The sequence below is a fragment of the Cotesia typhae genome, unplaced genomic scaffold, assembly GCF_013202065.1.
Source record: "Cotesia typhae breed Kobodo isofemale line unplaced genomic scaffold, CoteBio_Ctyphae contig_5, whole genome shotgun sequence".
Classification (NCBI taxonomy): domain Eukaryota; kingdom Metazoa; phylum Arthropoda; class Insecta; order Hymenoptera; family Braconidae; genus Cotesia; species Cotesia typhae.
This window is the reverse complement of record NW_027423757.1, coordinates 11,785,871-11,807,884: the sequence shown is the minus strand read 5'-3', so window position 1 is coordinate 11,807,884 and position 22,014 is coordinate 11,785,871. Positions and strand designations below refer to the sequence as shown.

Here is a 22,014-nt window from a genome sequence, read left to right as displayed (position 1 = left end):
TAAAAATTAAAATTGTGACCCTACTTGAAAATATTTACTAAAAATTTTTCAACCCTAAATTATCGGAAAAATTGTTTTTAAATGCTCCTTAAATATTTTATATCCATACATTGCATTTCATTTTTGAAAAATACATAAAAAAAATGAACTATTTAAAAAAAAAAAAAAAATTAATTATCATAATTTTAACAAATTTTCATAAAAATTTATAAATTAAAAAGGAAAAAAGTAGAATTTAAAAATTTATAATTTAAGGAATATACTAATTGTTGTATAACTTCGACTGGCATTCAAATAAATAAAATATGTTTTCAAAGTAATTAAAAAAAAATTTTTTTTCTGTACACCCTTTTGGCATTTGTCACGCGAAATAATAAAAAAGATTAAGTAAAAAAAATACTGATAATAAGAATAAAATTAAAAGTAAAACAAATATTTTTCTTTTATCCATTAGATATTAAAAAGTGAGGTTGCTAAAATTAAAAATCCAGTGAAAATATGTACAGAGATATGTACTCGTTTGGTAAAATTTTTTCTTGATATATCAGGTAACGAAGAGACATAAAGAGAGGTACGTTAGAGTTATTTAATATTTAATTTTAGCTTATACTCGCAAAGTAAACTTGAATTTTTTTGAAACTATATTCAATATTAAAATCGTCCTTTTAGCCCTCCACCTGTCTAGTTGGTGAAATACTAAAATGACGTTAATCATAGAAAACTTTCGTTAGCAGGGTTAGCAGCAAAGCTGACAGATTCAGCAACGTGGTTGTTACAGCGCTGGTCACTGTCGTCGTCATTATCGTCATTGTTATCATCACAAGGTCTAACGACATAATTATTAACAGGATCGCCGTATTGACTCTGATAAAATTCCTCCCTTATGATGTGATTGAGATTGCTGCACCGAAAACAGAGTATCTCACGGAAGGGCTTGCGGAAGTCTCTATTGAGGGTGGCATAGATAATAGGGTTGAGCAGACTATTGCAATAGCCGAGCCAAAGAAAAAAGCTTGACAGGATCTTCGGAATACTCTTAGGATCCGATAGAAAGGGTCTAACTAGGGCAAGAACAAAAAATGGTAACCAGCATATTGTGAAGGCAGACATTATTATTCCCAGGGTTCTCGTGGCTTTTCGCTCGTTCACCAAATTAATCTTCTGTTTTTTCTTGTGAGGGGAACTCGATACGCTGCAAGTACTGTTTAGGTGGTTCCTTGCAATTGTGAACTTGCTGCCACCACCCACTGGTCGAAGCGTTGTCGTCGAGGAGCCTACCGTTTTATCAGTCTTTATTAACATCGGGCACTGCGATTCGTTACTTTTTCTTGGACCTCCTGCGAAGCACTTCACTGCGTGTCCGCTGCACTGTAATGTCAAAGGGTGAAATTATTATTATTATTATTAATATATTTTTTATAATAATAATAATAAAATAAATTTAATAATTAAAAATTAAAAATCATTTATTATTATTAATTATTTAAAAAAAATTTTTAAAATGTAATTTTAGAAATTTTATATGAATTATTTATTAAATTTTATGATTTTAAATTAAAATTACAGATTAAATATTTAAATTCTGAAAAAATTGTATCAATATTTTTTTGAGGCATTCCATATGGTGACTGATAAGACATTTGACTCTAAAATTTCATCAATTATATATAAGCTATAATTATGTTACTGAAATTTATACTAAAGTAAAATTTATCTTATAATATAGAAGAATAATTAATTATAATTTACAACATCCCTTTGTCAAAAAATCGATTTTTTTAATGTTTTATTAAATTCTACAACATCTCTAGAATATTATCCCAAAGTTTCAAATCGATCCGAGTAATAGTTTCGGAGATAAAGTTTTAAAAAGTTGCGCGCTCAAGGCGCTGTTGTATTTGAACTCAAAACTTTAAACATGTTTTTTTGAAAACTATGTTTTCAAAAATAGTACCCACGATTGCTCGAGTACTCAACCGATTTTGATGAAATTTTAGACTGGTCTTCGAGATATACTTTACAAGACTTTGAACGGAAGATATTTTTTCTTTTTAATTACAACTATAAAAAAAAAAAAAAAAAATTCAATTTTCATTTTTTTTTCTTCCGTTTAAGACCTAGTTTGAATTATTAAATTGTCTTTATCAATTTTATTGTATCTTGCGCCTATAAGACACAATATTAATTTTTTATTATAATTTATTAAAAAAAAATTAAATCTTAATTTATTATCAATTAGAATTTTTTAATTGAAATTTATATTACGGGTTAAATATTGAAGATATGAAAAAATGATGAGTACTTTTTTATGGAAAATTAAATTGTCTATAAAAAATGGCCCTTTTCAATTTTTTTTATTGCCTCTTGCGTCCTTAAGGCACACTATTAATTTTTTATCTTTAACACGTGTCTTAATTATCAATTTTTTAATTTTGGAGCTATTGTAATTTTTTTTTTTTTTTACTGCTTACATTATTTACATAGTATATTGCACTTTTACATATATTTTTTAATTTGTTTCAAAATACGCTGAAGCGTAAAGATGAAAATATGAGAATAAAAATAAAAATACAAGCTCATAAATAAAAAAATGAAAAATGATAAAAAACTTAAGAGGCAATAAAAGTCATCGGGTCATTTTTGATGGGCACTATTTTTTATTGCAAAATAATATCCTTTGACATAAATTTTATAGTCATACTTTTAATCTGAACGGTACAATGATGATGTTTATACGACTTTGATGCTTTGATAAGCGATGCGTATCAAAATATTCCGGTGATCCATATTTATGATTCTTATTATAAGATTCATTTTTAATAGATAGAAAAATAAAATCCAAAAGTTTAAACTTTAAACTCTTGCCATATTTTTGTGGATATATTTTTACAACGCAAATGTGATTACTTTTTTTGCCCAAGAAGAAATAATATTAAAAAGAGATTAAAAAAAAAAAAAAAAAAAAACTAGGTATCCAGTTGTTATGATTTTAAATTGAAAATAAATATGGTTTATTTTTTTTTTTAGGTACTTCGATGGATGGAAAAAAAATTCCTGCTGCCTTAAAGAAGTCAGAAGAAGAAAATAAGCAGAATAGATCAAGTAAAACGGGGATTGATTTTCCCGTAGTGGGTTTATTTAGTTTTTTCAGTCCGTTGCACGATGTACGATCGAATAGATTAAATTTAAATATAAATGTTTCATGCATGTAGTTTCAACACGCAATTTCCTCGTAGGATATGCGAGAATAAAAATTGTTTCACACAAGTTTTATGGCTTAATCGTGATTATTGCAGGAATTACTGTCAAATATGTCAGGTACTAATGAAGAATTTAAATTATTGACATTTTTTTACTAATTATCAATTATTTTTACAGATTTTCTGTAAGTTAGTTAAATTAATATCGATAAAAAATTTTTTTATTCATAAAAACTTTCAATAAAATATTTAATATTGTTTTTTTAGATCTCAGTAAAAATACGCTTTTAAAATTAAAAAAAAAAAAAAAAAAAAAACATGAAAATTTATTTAGCAGGTATTTAATAATTTTTTTAACAAATAAATTAACAGAAATTTTTAAAAATTAAAAATGCAATTTTAAAAAAAAAATTTGGCGGGTAAAAAAATTTAAAACATAGTTAAGTGACTGCCAATTTTAATTTAATTGATTTATAAAAATTAATTAGACCAAATATTTGATAATTTTAAGAATTTTTGTAACAATTAAATTCTGGCAAAAAGATAAAAATAAAATTGACATGTAGAAATTTTTAAATATTAAAAATGCAATTTTTTTTTTTTTTAATTTGTTTGTTAAAAAATTAAAAAAATAATGAAGTTGCTGCTAAGTTTAATTTCATTAATTTATAAAAATTAATTTAGCAAATATTTAATAGTTTTTTAAGAAGTAAATTCTGGCACAAAGATGAAAACAAAATTGACATGTAGAAATTGTATAAAATTAAAAATACAATTTTTTTAAGTATTTAAATAAATAAATTATGAAAAAAAATTTTTTTTAATTAAAAATGAAATTTTTAACAAATTTATTTGTCAAAAAAAAAAAAAATAATAAAATGGTCAAGTGATAATTTTAATGTGATAAAAAAAAGATTGTCGGGTTATAACTAGTGAATTATTTTATAAGAGTATTTTGTATCTGAGCTGGAGTATAATTTTTAGTGAACTTAACCCAGTGATTTGTTTCACCTCATAAAAGATAATGTCAATGTTGAATTTCTCCTTGGCGAATAAAGTGTAAATCCATGGGCCGATAAAAAAGAAGACGATAAGAGAAGAAATAAAATGAATAAGTTGAAGCCGAAGATGATTTGAGTTACTGTTTTCTTTATTCAATCAAATGATTTATCCCGAACAACATTCGGGCAATATAAGGTATACCCTAGAGACTAAACAAATCGTCTGGTCTTTCAAGGGGCTGTCACTCTTTTATTGATCCGAGCGGTGCTACAGTAGCATTATGTGTGTGGATATATAATATATGTCTAGATGAATCCAACCGAACAAGTCCAGAGACACTCAAGCTTAAGGCAAATATGTGGTCCTGGTGTTCTAATACCTCGACATGCTACATACTCGGGGATCCGGAACTTGGTAAACTTGGATAGACAGATTGTACTGATGCTGCTAACTGTCGCTATTTGCATTCTGACACCGGTCAAAGACCGCTTTGATCAAATTTCACATTCTGTTCTCTTCTGTTCCATTTGACTCGACACTGTTTTTATACGCTCAAAGTGAGGGAACAAGTGTTTCGCCGCGTACACTTTTCGATTTTTAAAAAATAAATCTGATGAATTTTATTTACATACATTATACACTATACATTATAAAAGTTGGGTTTAAAATGTCTAGTGAGATAATGCAGGGAGGGATAGAAGAGAATAGGAGGGTGAAGGTATTTCGTGTTATTTATTTTTTTCAATTTATTATTTTATATGGATGACCTATTTCTTTGCAGGCTTTCATCACTCGGTAATAAGAGGAAAATATACGCCGTGAGAGTGAAGTAGAGGGTCCAAAGAAGAAATGAAAAGTGAACAAGTAATTCCAATAAATCTCGTAACGTTCACAGACCCTAATCCAAACTATAGGGTGTCTTACAACCTAATATCGTATATGTTTGTCTATCTATCGACGTATCCAAGCGATTAAGCAAATCCAGTCCAGCCTGATAGCCCGACGGCTCTTTTCAACTCAACTGCAATTTATAAACCATCAACACAACATCAGGTTAATAAATTATTAATACCCTTGTCACTTAATTTCTCATCATTTTTTTTTCTTTTTTTTTTTTTTTTTTTTTTTTTATATCTTCATTTAATTTAATTTCATTTAATTATCTGTTATATTTACAGTTTTTATCCGAAGATTGGTTGATGATAAAACAAGAGATTACGCCGATAATAACTAAACGTCCAGCCAATTAAATACTCATCAACTTCCGTATCTCCAGATTGGATATTTAGATCCCTTGATCCTGGGTATTAATTCAAAATTCAGTTATGTTCCTATAGAGCCACAGTAAGTCCGGTTTTGTGCACTGAGGTAAAATAATATCTTGGTAAAATGATAACTCAGTCTAGTCTCTGTAAGTTACCATTATTATTATTATTATTTTTACCTATTATTTTATTATTATTATCACTAGCAACTTTGCAGCCACTGTGTGACTGTCAGGACTTGTGTCTGTATTGCACTGTACTTTCTTAAATATTGACATTTTCGAGGATATAAGCTCATCCTGATGTTACCCTCATCAAGAGCTTTCATTTGAGTACCCACATGCATTTTTTATATATTTATATATATTTACATATTTATAATATATATAAATATATATCGAGATGAGCTTATATATCTTCAAAAATATCTGTAGTTGACAAGATAGCAAAGTCAGTCCTTAATTATTGACATTTTTTAAAATATTATCATTATTTTTATTATAATAAAATAATATTGTATTTTATTAAGTTAACTCTGCATTTATTATTTCTTCTTTTTATCTGACTTCTTCCTTCTGAAGATGTATGACTATTTTATTAGTTTTTTTTTTAATTTTTTCAGAGACTTTGAAATAGAAGAGGATGATTAATGAATGCTAAGAGCCCCATAAAAAATCGTGCCCGTATAAAATAATGGAGGGACAGTAAAAAGTATAAAATGTCGGGCTTGAAATAGGAGACTAAGATGAAGATTGTTCTACTGCTGTACCACTGGCTTTATTGAATACGTAATGGTGCATTTATCCCGCCTCCATTACTTGCCTGTTAGCGAAGAAAATGAATAATTGACATATTCAGTGTATATATATATATATATATATATATATATATATATATACTGCGATCATTACTACTGTTGCTATTACTATTTCTTAGCTATCAGCACGGTTGAATTACGAGCCCGGAAATGCACCAACAATTATTATTTTATTTAATTTCAATCTCATATTATTAAAATAAAATAAAATAAAATAATAACATAGATTTTATAACGAGTAATTTGTAACTAGCGATGATTATTATTATTATTATTATTATTATATATTCCTCGATAGAGCGAACGTTCCCGGTTTTAAAATATTTAATTAGAGGATATGAATTTTAAACTGGAGATAAATACCCAGCGGAGATGAGCCCGGGATTTAGTATGTTGGTGAGTTTTGATACCATTAATCCAAGGACGGGGCTAATAAGATCTCGGATACGGTATAATGGATAACAATATAAGTAGTTGTGGTGTCAGACTGACCGTTGTTGAAGCGCTAGAGCTGCGGTGTTGCTTGATTGTAGGAGTGTTGTGTGCAGTTTGGCTGTCTGTATTAGACGCTCGATTAATAATACTTGTGTGGTCCACCGGCGGTTCTATCTCCAAGGTGCAATGCGCCCCGAGGTGACGCTGAGCACGCTGTTCATCCTTCACGATTTTATGTGCTGCTCGGAATATCTTGTAGTACACCTGCAATACACCACCATGAATATTATTTAATATTTACGTGCACATATATAAGCTGACGTGCACGTGGATATGCGACCAGGATTATACACACTGTAATACTGTTGTTATGAATAATGTCTGTCAGAAATGTCAAAACATCACTGTTACTCTAACGTAATTGTTGTTGTTATTATTATTATTATTATTATTATTATTACAAATATTAATGGTAGTAACTTACTGTCACTACGTGACAAGAAAATTTAAACTTTTGTACACGTGTTACTTTTGGATATATTTCTTCTTTTATATTGAGAAAATTTTTTATTTATAATATTTGAATTGAAAGATATCTGACAATTTTTTTATTTAAAAAATTTTTTTAATTCTAATTTAATTATTAAATTTTATTAATTATCTTTTTCTATTAATAAAAAGAAATATTTCTGATAAATAATTAATTAAAAAAAATATTATCATATTTTAATAAGAAGAAATATTTTTACCTTTTAATAAATAATTGATTAAAAAAAAAAAAAAAAAATGATTATTTTTCAATAAATTAAAGCACATTTCAAATGATCCTATTTGATAATTTAAATCTCAGATTTTCTAATCATAAATATTCCACAATCTAACCCAATTCCAGAGATCCGCCTGGAGCAAAACCGGCAAATTATCTCTGCAATATAAATTGAAATTATCGGAAGAAATGAAATGTAAAATAACGTACTAAGATCATAACAGTGAGAGGACCGTAAAAACTGAAAAGAGTTGCGTAAATCTGGTATCCGAAGTTTTGACAGACATCGCAGTGCCAAGCGCCGTTGACGTATTTATGGTCATTGCCTAGGATGAGGACCGGCGGGAGACTTATGCATGCGGCGACCAGCCAGACCAGGAACACCCAGGTTAGCATACGTCCTTTTGTCCTCTTCTGCACATAGACCAGAGGTTCTGATATGGCACGGTACCTGCATACAGACATTAAATAATAGTGAGTATAATGCCGAGACATAGACATGAATATACATAAATAGCGCTATTATATCCTAGAACAGAAGAGACTAGACTGCTAGAGTATGCTCCATGTGGCTAATAGAACGAAGAGCAAATGAATAATTAAAGTAATAATAATAATTAACCCAGAGGTTAATTTTCAGGATTAAATTAGGTAAATGTGTCGCGTATATTCGTGAGTTTGTTCTAGATCAAACGGAAGCTGGATGAGGATGTGACGACGGTGTAAGTTTTAATTAATAATAACAATAGTTTTGAGTTGTATTTACATTAATAAGCGATGAGGCTATTAATTATCGTTGTATAATATATCGGTGAAATTTTTATTTACCTGTCGACAGATATCACGCAGAGGTTCAAGATGCTCGCGGTGCAGCTCAGAACGTCGAAGCTGACCCAAATATTGCACATTGTCGGGCCCAGCGACCAGCTGCCGAGGATCTCGTAGAGCAGGGCCATCGGCATCACCAAAATCGCCACACAAAGATCGCTTACCGCAAGGCTGACAAGCAGATAGTTGCAAGGCCGCCGCAGCTTCTTGACGAGGATTACCGCCACACAGACCAAAATGTTCCCTATTATCGTGCCTATCACGATCAAGCTCAGGACCAGGGTTAGTGCTATTGCCTGCAGAGAGAACAGTTTCAGAATATTACTAAGTCGTCTGATTTGCATTACCTGGTATTTCAACGACTATGAGGGAAATCTACCGATTACACTGCTACTAGATTTAAGAAAATTCAACCATTACTATATTCACGCATGAGTAACTTAATACCATTGAGAATATTAAGTTACATATGGTAAGTTCTGTTTTTGATAATAAATTCTACTTTGTTTCAAGGTTTGGAATTAATCCTCCAGAACACTGTGAAATCCTCAAATTCTATGGAGATGTCTACAAATTTTGACTTTTTATGGGATTTAGTTGGAACTTTTAAACAGGTTAATCCTGAGCTTCATTTTAATTAGTGCTAACTTTGTTTTTATTTAATTAGACTTTGATGGAGAAGAACTAGATCCAGCTCATAGCGGTATCAGGCGCCTTGATCCTTTGACATAATATTCCCGACAAAATATCTAAAAAAAAAAAAAAAAAAAAAAAAAAAAAAAAAAAAAAAAACAATATTCCCGGACAAAATATCCCAAAAAACTAATAATTACAATTTTTATTTTGATCTCATTTAAAATATTATTTTCTATGAATTATGAATTTAAATTATTTCTTTGTATTAAATGATCTATCTGTATTTCATTAAAATTTTCAATTAAATTTATTTGTAAACCTTCAAATTAATTAATTAATTTTGTACTGAGTTATATTATATACAAATGTAAACCAATGTATTTCAAATACTGATGGCTTTGAGGGAGCTTTAGTTCCGGAGTCAAATAAAATTTTTATCTATCTATTTATCTAATTGCTTGGTTAATAATTGTTTCCAAAGAAGCGCTGCTAAACATTTCTGTCATTAAAATTGACATATTGGATTGAAGAAATAATTTTTTCAATATTTTAAATTATTGATAAAAATATTTTAAAAATACATATTCTCTAGAAAACTTTCAATTCAATGAGTTCTGATTCAATCTTATAAAAATAACAAGATTGTGATTTATTGTAATAAAAGTTGAACAGAAAATCCAATCGTAAATTTTATAAGATTTCATCAAATATTTTATCATCAAAATGAAACTTTTCTAGATTTACAACCAATTTTTAAGTCTTAAAATATATTAAAATCAATAATTGCTTAAAAATATCAATTTGAAGATGACAGAAAAAGATTTAAGGTTCAGCGTTCAAAATCGCAGTAATTATTAGCAAGGAACAAATGAAATAGAATCTACTCAATAATGTACCAGCTTGAACAGGTTTGTGAATGTAGGTGATACCCACGATAAATTGAAGGTATTGATTTGTTTTATCGTTACCTGATAGGTAGTATACGGCGAATTCGGTCCGGGGAATCCCTGAAAAACATACTCGGGATTTGTGCCTGAATTCGGCGTTCTTAGCCAAGTTGTTTCCGTATTAAAGTCCTTGCCCTCCATACGATGCTAGCCAGAGCATTGAAGCATCCCAAGCGCCCCTTTGTTCTCTGGCTACTCTGGCTACTTTATTTATCTCATCAATAATTCTATTCCATTTTCACAGCTCCTGCTGGTGGTAGTTTTTGAGCGGTTGAATTTTTATGACATCCAGGAGCAGAGAATCCACCCAGCCGATTTCGTTCCGGGTATTTTATTTTATTCACCAACGAGTTCCATTCAAAATAAATTTCCATTTATACAGAGACAAAATTTGATAGCGTCACCTTCCTTTGCCAGCAGCCCGCAATCGACAGCACAACATGCTGACATTTCAAAAATTTGCTGAAAAATAAATTCGATCAACTCAACACTTGTTTTAATTCAATAGCAATTCATTTAAAAAATTTTTTTCTTTTATCCTCTGCTTACATTATTAAATTACAACATTATTTTTTTATTTTTTCAGTATTTACCTCTGTTAATCGCCAGAATTCGCTTTCAATTAAAAAAAGCTCATGTATTTTATAAAATAGTAAATTGTTTTCCAGCCGTCGGCGAAAGCATCTCTCCAGGGATTTATTTCAAAGCTCACACATCTTTGTAAAAAACAGAGTCATGTAATTTTCACCTGAAAGCACACATGTACATGCCGATTATATTGCATTGCTGGTATTATAATTATAATTATTATTTTAATGTTTCAAATATTTCAGTAGCATCAGAAACAGCAGGCTCAAGTAAACGCTTGAGAAAATAATCCTGCATTGTACCGTTTGTTATTTTTATCCGGACATAAACACTTTAAAGGACAGAATGAAGATGAAAATGTAATATTTATTTTAATTTAAGTTATTGTTATTATATTACTGGAGAATTTTTGAGATAAATTTAATTAAAATAACAGGTACGTGTAATTTCTTTTGCCAATGTCACCAGTATTATTTAACTAATCCTCTTACAAATGCATCAGCGACTTGTACATTTAATCGAATCCTTTTACAGCTCTCTCTTTACTTTTCTCTGCACTATTTTTCCATCTAAAAACGTATCATTTCACCGTTTCACTGACTTATTATATTCAGGATATAAAATTTTAATAAAAACCAGTGCATCTTCAGCTTTTTTCTTTATCTTCACATTTCAAATCTAATAAACTAAACTCTATTTAAACTCTTTTATCTTTTATTAATTTCGATTGCGCTATATTGATACAGTTGATTCCCCGATGTACTTTTTATCATTTAAATAATCTATTTTTCATTTTTCATTTTTCATTCAAAAGATCACATTTCGATAAATTTTTTTCAATCTAAATTTACTTTTATTTATTTTTTAAGATTTAATATTTGACTCAGCGTCCGACATTTTTATTTTATAACAAATGGAATTTAATTATTCATAAATAGTTTTATGTTCTTACAATTAATTACATACATTTATTTTATTTTAAAATTTTTGTTATCTTCAAATTTATCAATAGTATTTTCAAAAGAAACTTATTTGAAAAATTTAGTTTTAGTTGGGCCTGACCATACTAAGGGATTTCAGCCTGAACAAATATGGAATAATGGAATTTTAAACTTTGTCGAGATCCGAAATAGAAGTTTTCGATAACAAAATAAATGTATATATAAACAATAGTTTAAATAAAATGAAAAAAATAAAAGGAATGTTATGATAATTCTAGTATCAACAGAAAAAAAAAATATATGTTGATAATTTAAGGAACAAAATTTAATAACTATAATTTAAGTTTAAACAAAAAAAAAAAAAAATAAATAAATGTTTTCTTTTATTTTCGAATAAAATAACGACTTAAATAAAAAGAAAAATTTAGATCTAAGAAACTAATGATAATTTGTACAATTTATGCACAAATTAATTTTTATCTAACTAATTTAATATAAAAATTTGGTCACAGTAAATAATTTAATGTAAAATAGTACACATGTATGTCTTTGTCTATGCATAAATGCGCTTACGTATACACAAACACATAGATGTATAATAGAGCATAAGAGTAAAGGAGAAGCGATTAGATATTGTACTCTGACCCAAGTAGAGGGGACTCATGCAACATTATAGAAAAATCTAAGAGAGAGGGCAAGGGCTCAAGGAAATAGAAAAATAATTGGACATTATTTCTCCCATCTAGTAAAAATAAGTAACGCCCTAAAATTCGACACCTTTACGATTTTTCAACAAAAATATCTCTCGTTGTCCTGACGTCCTAGTGTTAACATTGAAAAAGTTTTTATAAGTTTCAATGAAACCACGGGTCAGATTAAAAAAAAACAATTGTTAGTAAAGTAAATTTCAATTATGTAAAGAAACGGTAACAATGACATTTAAGTAAGTTCTTAATTGAGATTTTTATGTTTGTTTTAATAATTCAAATCTTTGTATGATAATTTTATAATATATTTATTAAATTGAATTCATTTTCTTATATTATAAACACCAACCCCTTCCCATAAAGCTTCAGATCCTTATTTATTAGCCTAACGGCTAGGATAAAAATAATTAAATTTTAGTTGCGTTTTCGACTTAATAAAACTAAACCCGTAAATAAATAATAAATAATATTTACTATTTAGTATCGATAAAGAAGACAAATATTGCACGGAAGAAATGAAGCTTGAAAATTTATCACGGATTAAAATCAATATAAATATGAGTCAGAGCTAATAATTGGAATGAATGTCAAAATTCAGTTGTTTACTAATAACTTTTGGTACAATTCATTCGTTTGACGGTTTTTTTTTTTTTTTTTTTTTTTTTTTTGTCGTAGTGTTGACACACATGAAATTTTTATGACCTATTTGTGATATTGTAGCATTATCTATTTATAGTGATTAATATCATAAATTAAAAAATTCATTATCAATTTCTTGATCATAAAAATTTTATGATTCTGAAATTAATTCATAATTTTTTAAATTATTTTATTTAATTTAAATTAAAAACTAAAAAAAATTTTTTTAATTTTGATTAGCTTAATTTTCATTATTCAAATCGCGTTTGCAGATAAAAATTTAAATTTAACAACTTTAACAACCTTCTACAATTTTTTTAGCAAAAGCAGTTACATTGTTCTACGTAAAAAAAAAGCCTGAGCTTAAACATAAATTTAATAGCCAATAGAAACGACAAAAATAAAATAAAAAAAAAAGGACTATCAACTTGAATATGTAAATAAAATAAATCGGTGACTCCTTTTGTAAAGTGGAATTCAAAGTTCGGTGCTTTCACCAGAGATTAATTTTTACTGTGCCGATAAAACAAAACACCGGATAGAGGCTGTATTTAATTCAGAGCGTATTTTGACATTTTTCCAGCTATCGTATCGCGGTAAACCGATTTTATGGAGCGTAGTGATTAATGGTCAGTATTTTTCGGTATTTACCGCATGTATGCCCAAGTATTTATTGATAATAACCGCAAATAAATTTTAGCATTGCTGGAGAGCCGTAGACAGGTTTAATGTGAAGCACTTCCAGCAGAAGGAGGTTTATATTAAAGAATGAGCAGTATTCGTTGCTCGTCGGTATGAAAAATAAAAAAATAAAAAACAAATAGACCGCGGGACAATTGAACTGGTCAATCAAGTGGCGTGTGTGCAACAAGCTGGCTCTCTTCAGCGTCCATACTATCTGTAGATGTCAACCGATCGATTCAGTGTTAGCTGCGTCAGTAAATCCATATTTGTATCACCTGTACGTCGATTGAAAACTAGTCTCTGAATTTCTCACCCTTTATACTTTTTCCTCAGCTCTTTTATATCTTCTCCATTACTTCATGTGTTGCGTTATATCTAAAACACAATAAACATTCTATTCAAATACTTGCATTTAATATTTACTCGTTGTCTTTGTCGTTTTGTCTCCATACATACAAATACATTCATCATCTGAACCGTAATACAATTGTCGGTTAAACGAACACAACGTATGTTATTCTTGGTTTTTGCCTTCGATTTTTAAAATTAATTACAGCATTTAATCATTTAAATTCCAAATTTTCTTCTTTTTCTTCTTTCAATTTTTTTTTTTAACTGACATTATAAATTTTATAATGAAAATTAAGTTAGCCTAAACTTAATTTTCATTTATAAATCATTAACCTAAATGTGAAGTATTATTTATAGGATAAAGAGTGAATAACTTTAGAAAATACTTAGTAATGTTAAATTATATCTTCACAAGGAATGAAAATAAAAATTATCGGAACTGAATTTCAGTTAAAGTGTGGTTATTAATTATTTGTTGGGTTATTAATGTTAAAATTTATCTGTAATTAATTATATCAGTGTAACTAGCCGTAAGAGGTTGGAAAAGTGCAGCGTAACGATAAAAATTTAACTGTATACTTCATCATCCCATATTTATTGTAATTTAATCTTCTTTGAAAGTTATAGCAGCCTGATCTGTCATAAAAAATAATTCATTATACTTTATAAGTTTGTTAATAAATTAAAGTAAGATATAGATTGTTTACTTTTGAGCTTCTCATTAATATTATTATTTTTTTTTTTAAATCATATTCTTGGAAATTCAATTTTATAAATATAATATTATAGTATATTACACACCGAGGGAAGTAAAGTAAGAAATGTCTCAGATCACATGTAATTGTTGGCCGAGGCGAAGCCGAGGTCAACAAACATGTGATCTGAGGCTTTCTTATTTACTTCCCGAGGAGTGTATACTATTTTTTTCCCTGACGAAGGTGTAAAGCGGAAACTTTGTTTAGCGCAGCGGGGCTAAAGTTGACGCTTTACACCCGGAGGGGAAAAAAATATTTAATAAAGTATTCTGATTTGAAATTTAAATTTCAGGTTAAATATTGAAGATATAAAAAAATGATGAGTACTTTTTCATATAAAATTAAATTTCCTATAAAAATAGTCCATGTTAATTTTATTGGATCTTTGTTGAAGTCCAAAGTACAATCAGTTAATTTTTATATATTATAATTATTATTAAATTAATATTATATTATATTTATTGGAACATTTGTAAAAATTCCAGTATTTTCTTTTTTTGTTTTATTTCTTCTTGTAAATGCTGCCAGTACAGCGTACTTAGTTTTAAGTAATACTATGTAGCCTGTATAAACTTATATATTTATTTAGAGACCCTGTTATTGGCTTTTTGGCGGTTGGGTTGCACATTATTATTTGCTACAGGTTATGCGCCCAGTACTCTTGCGTTTTTTAGATGCAATATTAATTTTTTATTATTAACGTATGACATACTTATCAATTTCTAGATTTTGTACAATTATATTATTATTATTGTTAGTGTTTTTTTTTTTTTTTTTTTTTTTATTATATGAATATTTCTTGTAACTATTTTTTAGCGAAGAAAAATTTTTAATAAAAATTAAAAAGTTTAAAATTTGATAAATATTTAACTTTCATAAAAGTTTAATAATCCCCTATTTAAATAGATTTTAATGAGAATATTTTGATACGAATGCTGCTGGTACTTATGCAACTAGTTTTACTTCAAAGTTTGTTAAATTATACCGCTGGAAGAACCTTAAATATTTTAATTAATGAAGAAAGTAATAAAAGCTTTGACGAAATAGATGATAATCCTGTCTATTATTTATTACTACATTAAACAATTTTCATCTGGGCTAATTATGATATAATAATTTATTACCGCATATAATACACTGCATTAATACCCATAAAATAATTTTCCATCGTGACACCTAATGTATTTATATTCTTCTCAAATTCAAAATAGAATATCGATAAATTTTACATGTTGAATTTGAATTAAAGCAACTTTTATTGTTCTCCGGGGATAAAGCTCTTGTCGAATTTAATAAAAATTAATATTTTTAAAAATTAATATTTCTTCTTTCTAAAACATTGTTTGAATTATTTAGCAGTTAAAAAATTTCCAATATATCAAAACGAAAAAGAATTTCTTTCATCCCTTCTTTGGTCGACAATAAAAAAGTAATAATTCAAAGCATCGTAAAAAAAAAGATTTACGTTCCCCTATCCATTGCTCTGCAATTTTCAGAATATTTCAGTCTCGTTTGACAACATAACTGACATTATTTTAAAGCTTTTAAAGCTCCCAGTAATCCGGTTAGCTAATGAGTGATCAATCAACCAGCCAATCGGCAAAATTTTAAAGATTGACATTGACAATAATTAACCAAAAAAAAAAAAGTCCGACTTGCTGGTGGTGGTCAGCTCGGTAATTTACTGCCAATCATGATCATCCACTTGCTCCGAATTTTAATTAAAACAGAGTAATTTAACCCAGTTATATAAATCCAGAATAGTGTGTCCTAAGTTCCAAGTAACTCGGGTGAGCTCCCTCGTTTGAAATGAATACTGTAATTTTTTTTTTATTAAAGTATTAAATTATTTTTAGTAGCAATCGGAAAAAACAGTCGACATTTGCTTCTGTATTTTATGTACACAAATAATATTCACCCGAGCAATATGTGCAAATATAAAGTTAGTGCCGTGCACTATTGATACAACTATTTCCGACAATACGTCTATATGACTATGATTCGCGTTGCTTTTTGATATGGAATTGATTCTATTTCATTTGCAACATTCCTTTCCAGATGACGGAACAGAGTCTAGTGGATTTAAGCCGCGGATGCTTTCTATCGATGTAAACTATTCTGTTCCTTATTTTTCACCTTGAATTTTTTTTTTAAACTTTCAAGTATCTCCATCCATCTTTATAAAACAAAATTTATTACGGTCATATTCTGCTCCTCATATCCTTCCAAAAAAATAACTGATATAGTATATTACACACCGAGGGAAGTAAAGTAAGAAATGTCTCAGATCACATGTAATTGTTGGCCGAGGCGAAGCCGAGGTCAACAAACATGTGATCTGAGGCTTTCTTATTTACTTCCCGAGGAGTGTATACTATTTTTTTCCCTGACGAAGGTGTAAAGCGGAAACTTTGTTTAGCGCAGCGGGGCTAAAGTTGACGCTTTACACCCGGAGGGGAAAAAAAGTTCTTTTTTGATATCATATTTAACGGTTACACACTTTTCCTTTTTCGGCATATAATATCAATGTGTGGTTTAAGTTGCTATTCAATATTGGGAGATAAAGTAAAACTCCTAAACCGCTTTAACTTAAAAATAAAAAATTTTAATTACTTTAACAGGTATTTAATCATTTTTTTAACAAATAAATTTTTAATTTATTAAATTAGAACTAAAAAATATTTTTAAAAAATTCCATTTACAATTTTTTTTTATTTTTTTACAAATGAACATTTTTTTTTATTATTTTGTAACAATTTTTTCAATAAAAAAAAATTCTAAAAATATTTAGACGTCAGTTAACTTAATTTTCATAATAAAATTATGGTAAAAAAAACATTTCATGTAGAAATTTTAATAAATTTATTTGTTAAAAAAAAAAATTGTCAAGATTGCTCACTTCAATGTCATAAAAAAAATAATTTTCCTATACATAAATTATAACTTAGTAAATAAGATTAAATTATATACCAATTAAAATTAAGTTAAAAAGGTAATTATAAAAAATCTAAAATAAAATACTTACCCAACTTTTTTTTTTTTTTTTTTTTTTTTTTTTTAAAATTTTAGATAAAGTTTTAGCAGCTGATTGAAATTAAAATTAAATTTGCGTTGCGGTTATTCGTTTGATATACATTTAATGTTTGTGATTGTTTGCGGTTACTGATTGTTACTTCACACTTTTGGCATTTACTTCAATTCAATTCAATTAAATATTTTTTTTCCCATTTTTCTCTTCTATTTTTTAAAATTTTATTTTTTCAACCCAGAAACAATTCACTTTAAACTGTCATTCTATTATTTTTTTACCCGTCAGTCCTTCATTTATTTATAAAAAAATAAAAAACACTCCATTACCGCGTTTAATTTTCAATCTCCCAAAGAGGAAGCTAAAGAAAAATTCCCGCTTAATATTTAACGTCAATTAAACACAATTGCGCTCAAGTGAAATTAAAAAAAAATTTTTTTGGCAACTTAAAAAATATAAACTCACGTCAAACACTTGTCACTGACAATTTAAACTACATGTACTTCTACTCACTGAAGATTTTAATTATCAAAAAAAAAAAAAAAAAAGAAGCTTTTTTAAAATTTTTGACAGCTGATAATTTTATTTTCCAAAAAAAAAAAATAATTATTAAATCAGCTGTTTAAAATTGACAAGTTTGAAATTCGGTGGTGAGACTCGAGTGAGGTGTGACCCGGGTGGCTAAACGTCTTCCTCTAACGTCCGTCATCCGACTAGACTGGGACGACGTTACTTGTCGTTGACCCGGACTTGGCTTGCAGCGCAAGCGCCACACCGCCAAATTATTGCCCTATCCGTAAAACCATTTTACTGTATACGTTTATACACACATTTGTTTATATATATATATATATATATATATATATATATATATATATATATATATATATATATATATATATATATATATATCTACTCACTCATATAAATATATATACATTCAGAAACAACGTATCCAACCGCCCTACAAAACATAAATGTTTAACTGTTGGGATCTTTGTTTTACAATATTATTTAATGGTTCCAGTGAAGGTGCTTAATTCCGCGATACAATGCCACTTTAATGGCTCTCATTGTGTGCAGTTCTTTGCTTTTCCATGAAATAATTCAGATTGCCAGGAGACTTTGAATTGATAAACATGCAACGGAACCGCTCTGCACTTAAATGTCACGTTTTTTCCTATTATTTTATTATTATCATCAGTTATTATTTGGTATTATTTTTTATTTATACAACCGCTTTTAATACCTGAATTATAAAAACTGATAAAGCATAATTATTCCTGTTTTAGGTTCGGGATTTTTTTTATTAAATATTTCACCCACTCAAAATAATAATTGACTCGAGGGCATCCAGGATTGGATCCTGCGAAGGCTAAAAGAATAACAGAGGGTAAGTTTACTGTTTACATTTATAATTCAAAATTAATGATAAAAATAGGCTATAATCGGAGTTACCTTTGTTCTTTTGAGATTGCTCCGAGCGTGTCATTGTAAGATTGTGTGAGTGATTGAATTAATAATAACCAGTGGTGGTTTTTTGGATGTTCGGCATTTGATTGTGTTTAATGTTAATCGACGTTTTTCATTTTTTGATTTTGCTGTATTTGCTAAATTTATTTAGCAGGTATTTTATAATTTTTACAATTAAATTATGGCAAACAAAAAAAATTGACATGTAGAAATTTTAATAAGTAGTTTTTAAAAGTTTTTACAAATGAAATTTTTTTTTTTTAAAAAGGTGAAATTTTTAAAATTTTGCTTTATTTATTAAATTTAAATTTAAATTTATTTAGCAGATATTTAATAATTTTTATAAATAAGTTATGGCAAAACAAAATTGACAAAAGTTAAGTTAAGTTAGTTAATTTAATAAATTATTTATTTATTATATTTTCAGAAATTAAAATTAAAAAATTGCACTTATAGTTTTTCAAATTAAATTTTTTATTTATAAAAAGCCAATATTTTTGATTTTGCTTAATTTATTAAATTAGAACAATAATTTTTTTTTTTTTAATTTCATTTATAATTTTTTACAAATAAAATTAAAAAAAAAATTTTTGAATGTCAGTTAACTTAATTTTAATAATCTTAATAGATATTTAGAAAAAAATTAGAGCGTAAACGTTAATGCCTGATATTCGGAAAGTTCTTTCCCCATAAAGGGCCTAGGGTTTGAGCCCACATGATTACACAAGACCGGGGCTGCGTATCCAGGGCAGAGGGTAATACGTATCGTTTGTAACAATTTGTTGTCGGCGTTATATCACACGGATATAGTAATGTACGCAATTAACTTTCTTAATGAATTTCACCTTTAGGAATGATTGATTGGGGTGGTAAGACTCTTGAACACAGAACAGTTAACTGGGGAGATCTTGAGATACCTGCATAGATAGAGAACAGTTAACAGTATCGAGGCACAAGCTGGAACAATTTGTATGGTAAAATGGAATATAGATCTTATACCGAGACAAGTAAGGTAACTTCTGACTCCTGATGCACGATTGATCGTCCTCTACTCCTGGGATCGATATACGGAACTACTGTTGGTACTTGCTGTACGTGAACCTCGAGTAGATTGCTGGCGTACTCCTCTAGAACGTAGGATGTAGGATACAACCTGGCTATCGGCTATCGGCTATCGGCTCCCGGCTCCCGGCTCCCGGCTCTCAGCTTCGCTACTATAAAGTTTAATTTTTACGAGAGTATCGCGTGTCGGTGATCAGCTTTTACAAATTATATAAGACAACCGAGCGATACTGCGTAAAAAATTATCGGCTATCATGAAAATGCATTTAATTAAGTCACAAGCGTGCTTAACTCTATTAATAATATTCGCTGTTATTTACTCACTTTATCGCGAGCTAGTCAACGTTAAATTATTGTTTAATAGATTAATTACACGTTCAACATGTCTTCACTATTTTATTATTCTACACTGATAGAAGGATTTGTTTATATTTAATTAGCTTTATTAAATGTTAATAAATTATTTTTTAACATCATAGAATTTAAAAAATATTTATTAATAGTTAATAAATTATTTATTAAATGTTAATAAGTAATTTATTAACTCGGCTGCCCAATTTTAAAATACAGTAACTGCAAAATTTTTATACCTGATTTAGACCTTAATTTCAAGTATTTTTTTATTCACAATACAAATTTTTCATCAATTTGGCGGGAAAACTTTTTTTTTAATAAGAAAAATTAATAAAATTTTTTAAATGTTTGTTACTGTATTTTAAAATTGGGCAGCTGAACTGTTAATAAATATTTATTTTAAATAAAAAGCAAAAATAGCAATTTTTTTTTGACACTTTTTATAACTCTATTGCCAAAATATATGATAATAATTCAATTCACTAAATAAATAAATTTTTTTTAATATTTAAAAATATAAAAGATAATTATGAGCTGTGATAGAATTTGGTAATATCATCTGACATTGCAAGAAAAACAAATTCACTCTCCAAAATATTTATTAACTGTTAAAAGATATTTATTAAATTAAATAATTGTCTTTAAATAAATTAAATTAATAATTATTAATAAATTATTCTATCAGTGTAATTGCTATAATGTTGAATTTTAAATTGCTGTGAAATGGTGTTGATAATTTTTAATTAATTAATTATTAATGTTAAATGATAGTTTAAAAAAAAAAAAAAAACAGAAGGTTAACTTAAACTGTCTTGAGTTATCACTGCTAAGTAGTGCATTGAAGTTAGTAAATTTATTCCCATCACCGAAATTGAATAACTGAGAATAATCATGCCTCGAGTTGTTGAAGGAATATAGAAGCGAATCTGAAGAACCGCCTGGAGTATCCCGAGCTGAGTCTACCGTCGTAATAGTTAAGAAAGTAGTAGATAGACAAGAAGTGAAACATTTAGTGTTTAAGCCGCGGAAATGCTGGTGAAAATCGAGGTGAAAAGTTCCAAGTTTAATTTTAAAGCTCAACCGCGGAATTATGCAATTTGTCGCCCTTTTGCCTGCGACAACACCGGCTCTGGAGCATCAGCATCCGAATGAAGCGTCGTTAATGCTAATTTGTAGTGTAGTAGACTTTAAGTTCCGAGTTTCTACCGAAAGTTCCGATAAAAAACTTGAGAGTTTTACTACACCTGGAAAATACACAACCATTTGTTAGAGATTTATATTTAGATTAAGTTCACGTACTATTTTAATCTTTTTAACCGTCTTACAGTTATTTTATCAGAGATTAATCCGATTATACAATATCTTACAGGAATATTATAAAAGTATTATTCCGCTTTACCTTCTGTCATGTTTTAATATTTCATAAATTTCAAATTCAATGGAATAATAATCCACATTGAGTTTGTAACTTTAATTTTTAAATAATTCAATTAATAAATTCATGCATAGTACAATTAAAAATTAAATTTTTGTCGG

At 28.2% G+C, this 22,014-nt stretch overlaps 1 protein-coding gene across 1 annotated transcript; it reads right to left on the bottom strand.

The window, feature by feature from the left end:
- Window positions 1–284: 284 nt before the first annotated feature.
- Window positions 285–14,011, bottom strand: 5-ht7 (5-hydroxytryptamine receptor 7). The gene is made up of 7 exons (XM_074248452.1): window positions 13,423–14,011; window positions 10,490–10,644; window positions 9,918–10,358; window positions 8,314–8,609; window positions 7,696–7,936; window positions 6,777–6,983; window positions 285–1,368 (listed from the first exon to the last, which is right to left on the bottom strand). The coding sequence occupies exons 3-7, from the start codon at window positions 10,035–10,037 to the stop codon at window positions 712–714; spliced, it is 1,521 nt and encodes a 506-aa protein (XP_074104553.1). The 5' UTR covers window positions 10,038–10,358; window positions 10,490–10,644; window positions 13,423–14,011; the 3' UTR covers window positions 285–711.
- Between the last annotated feature and the right edge of the window lie 8,003 nt (window positions 14,012–22,014).

Coding starts and splice junctions, on each gene's coding strand:
- 5-ht7 (XM_074248452.1), bottom strand. CDS start 10,037: ATGGAGGGCAAGGACTTTAATACGGAAACAACTTGGCTAAGAACGCCG. Junction 7,937..8,313: donor TGCGTGATATCTGTCGACAG/GTAAATAAAAAT, acceptor GTCTGTATGCAG/GTACCGTGCCATATCAGAAC. Junction 1,369..6,776: donor GCTCTAGCGCTTCAACAACG/GTCAGTCTGACA, acceptor TTGACATTACAG/TGCAGCGGACACGCAGTGAA.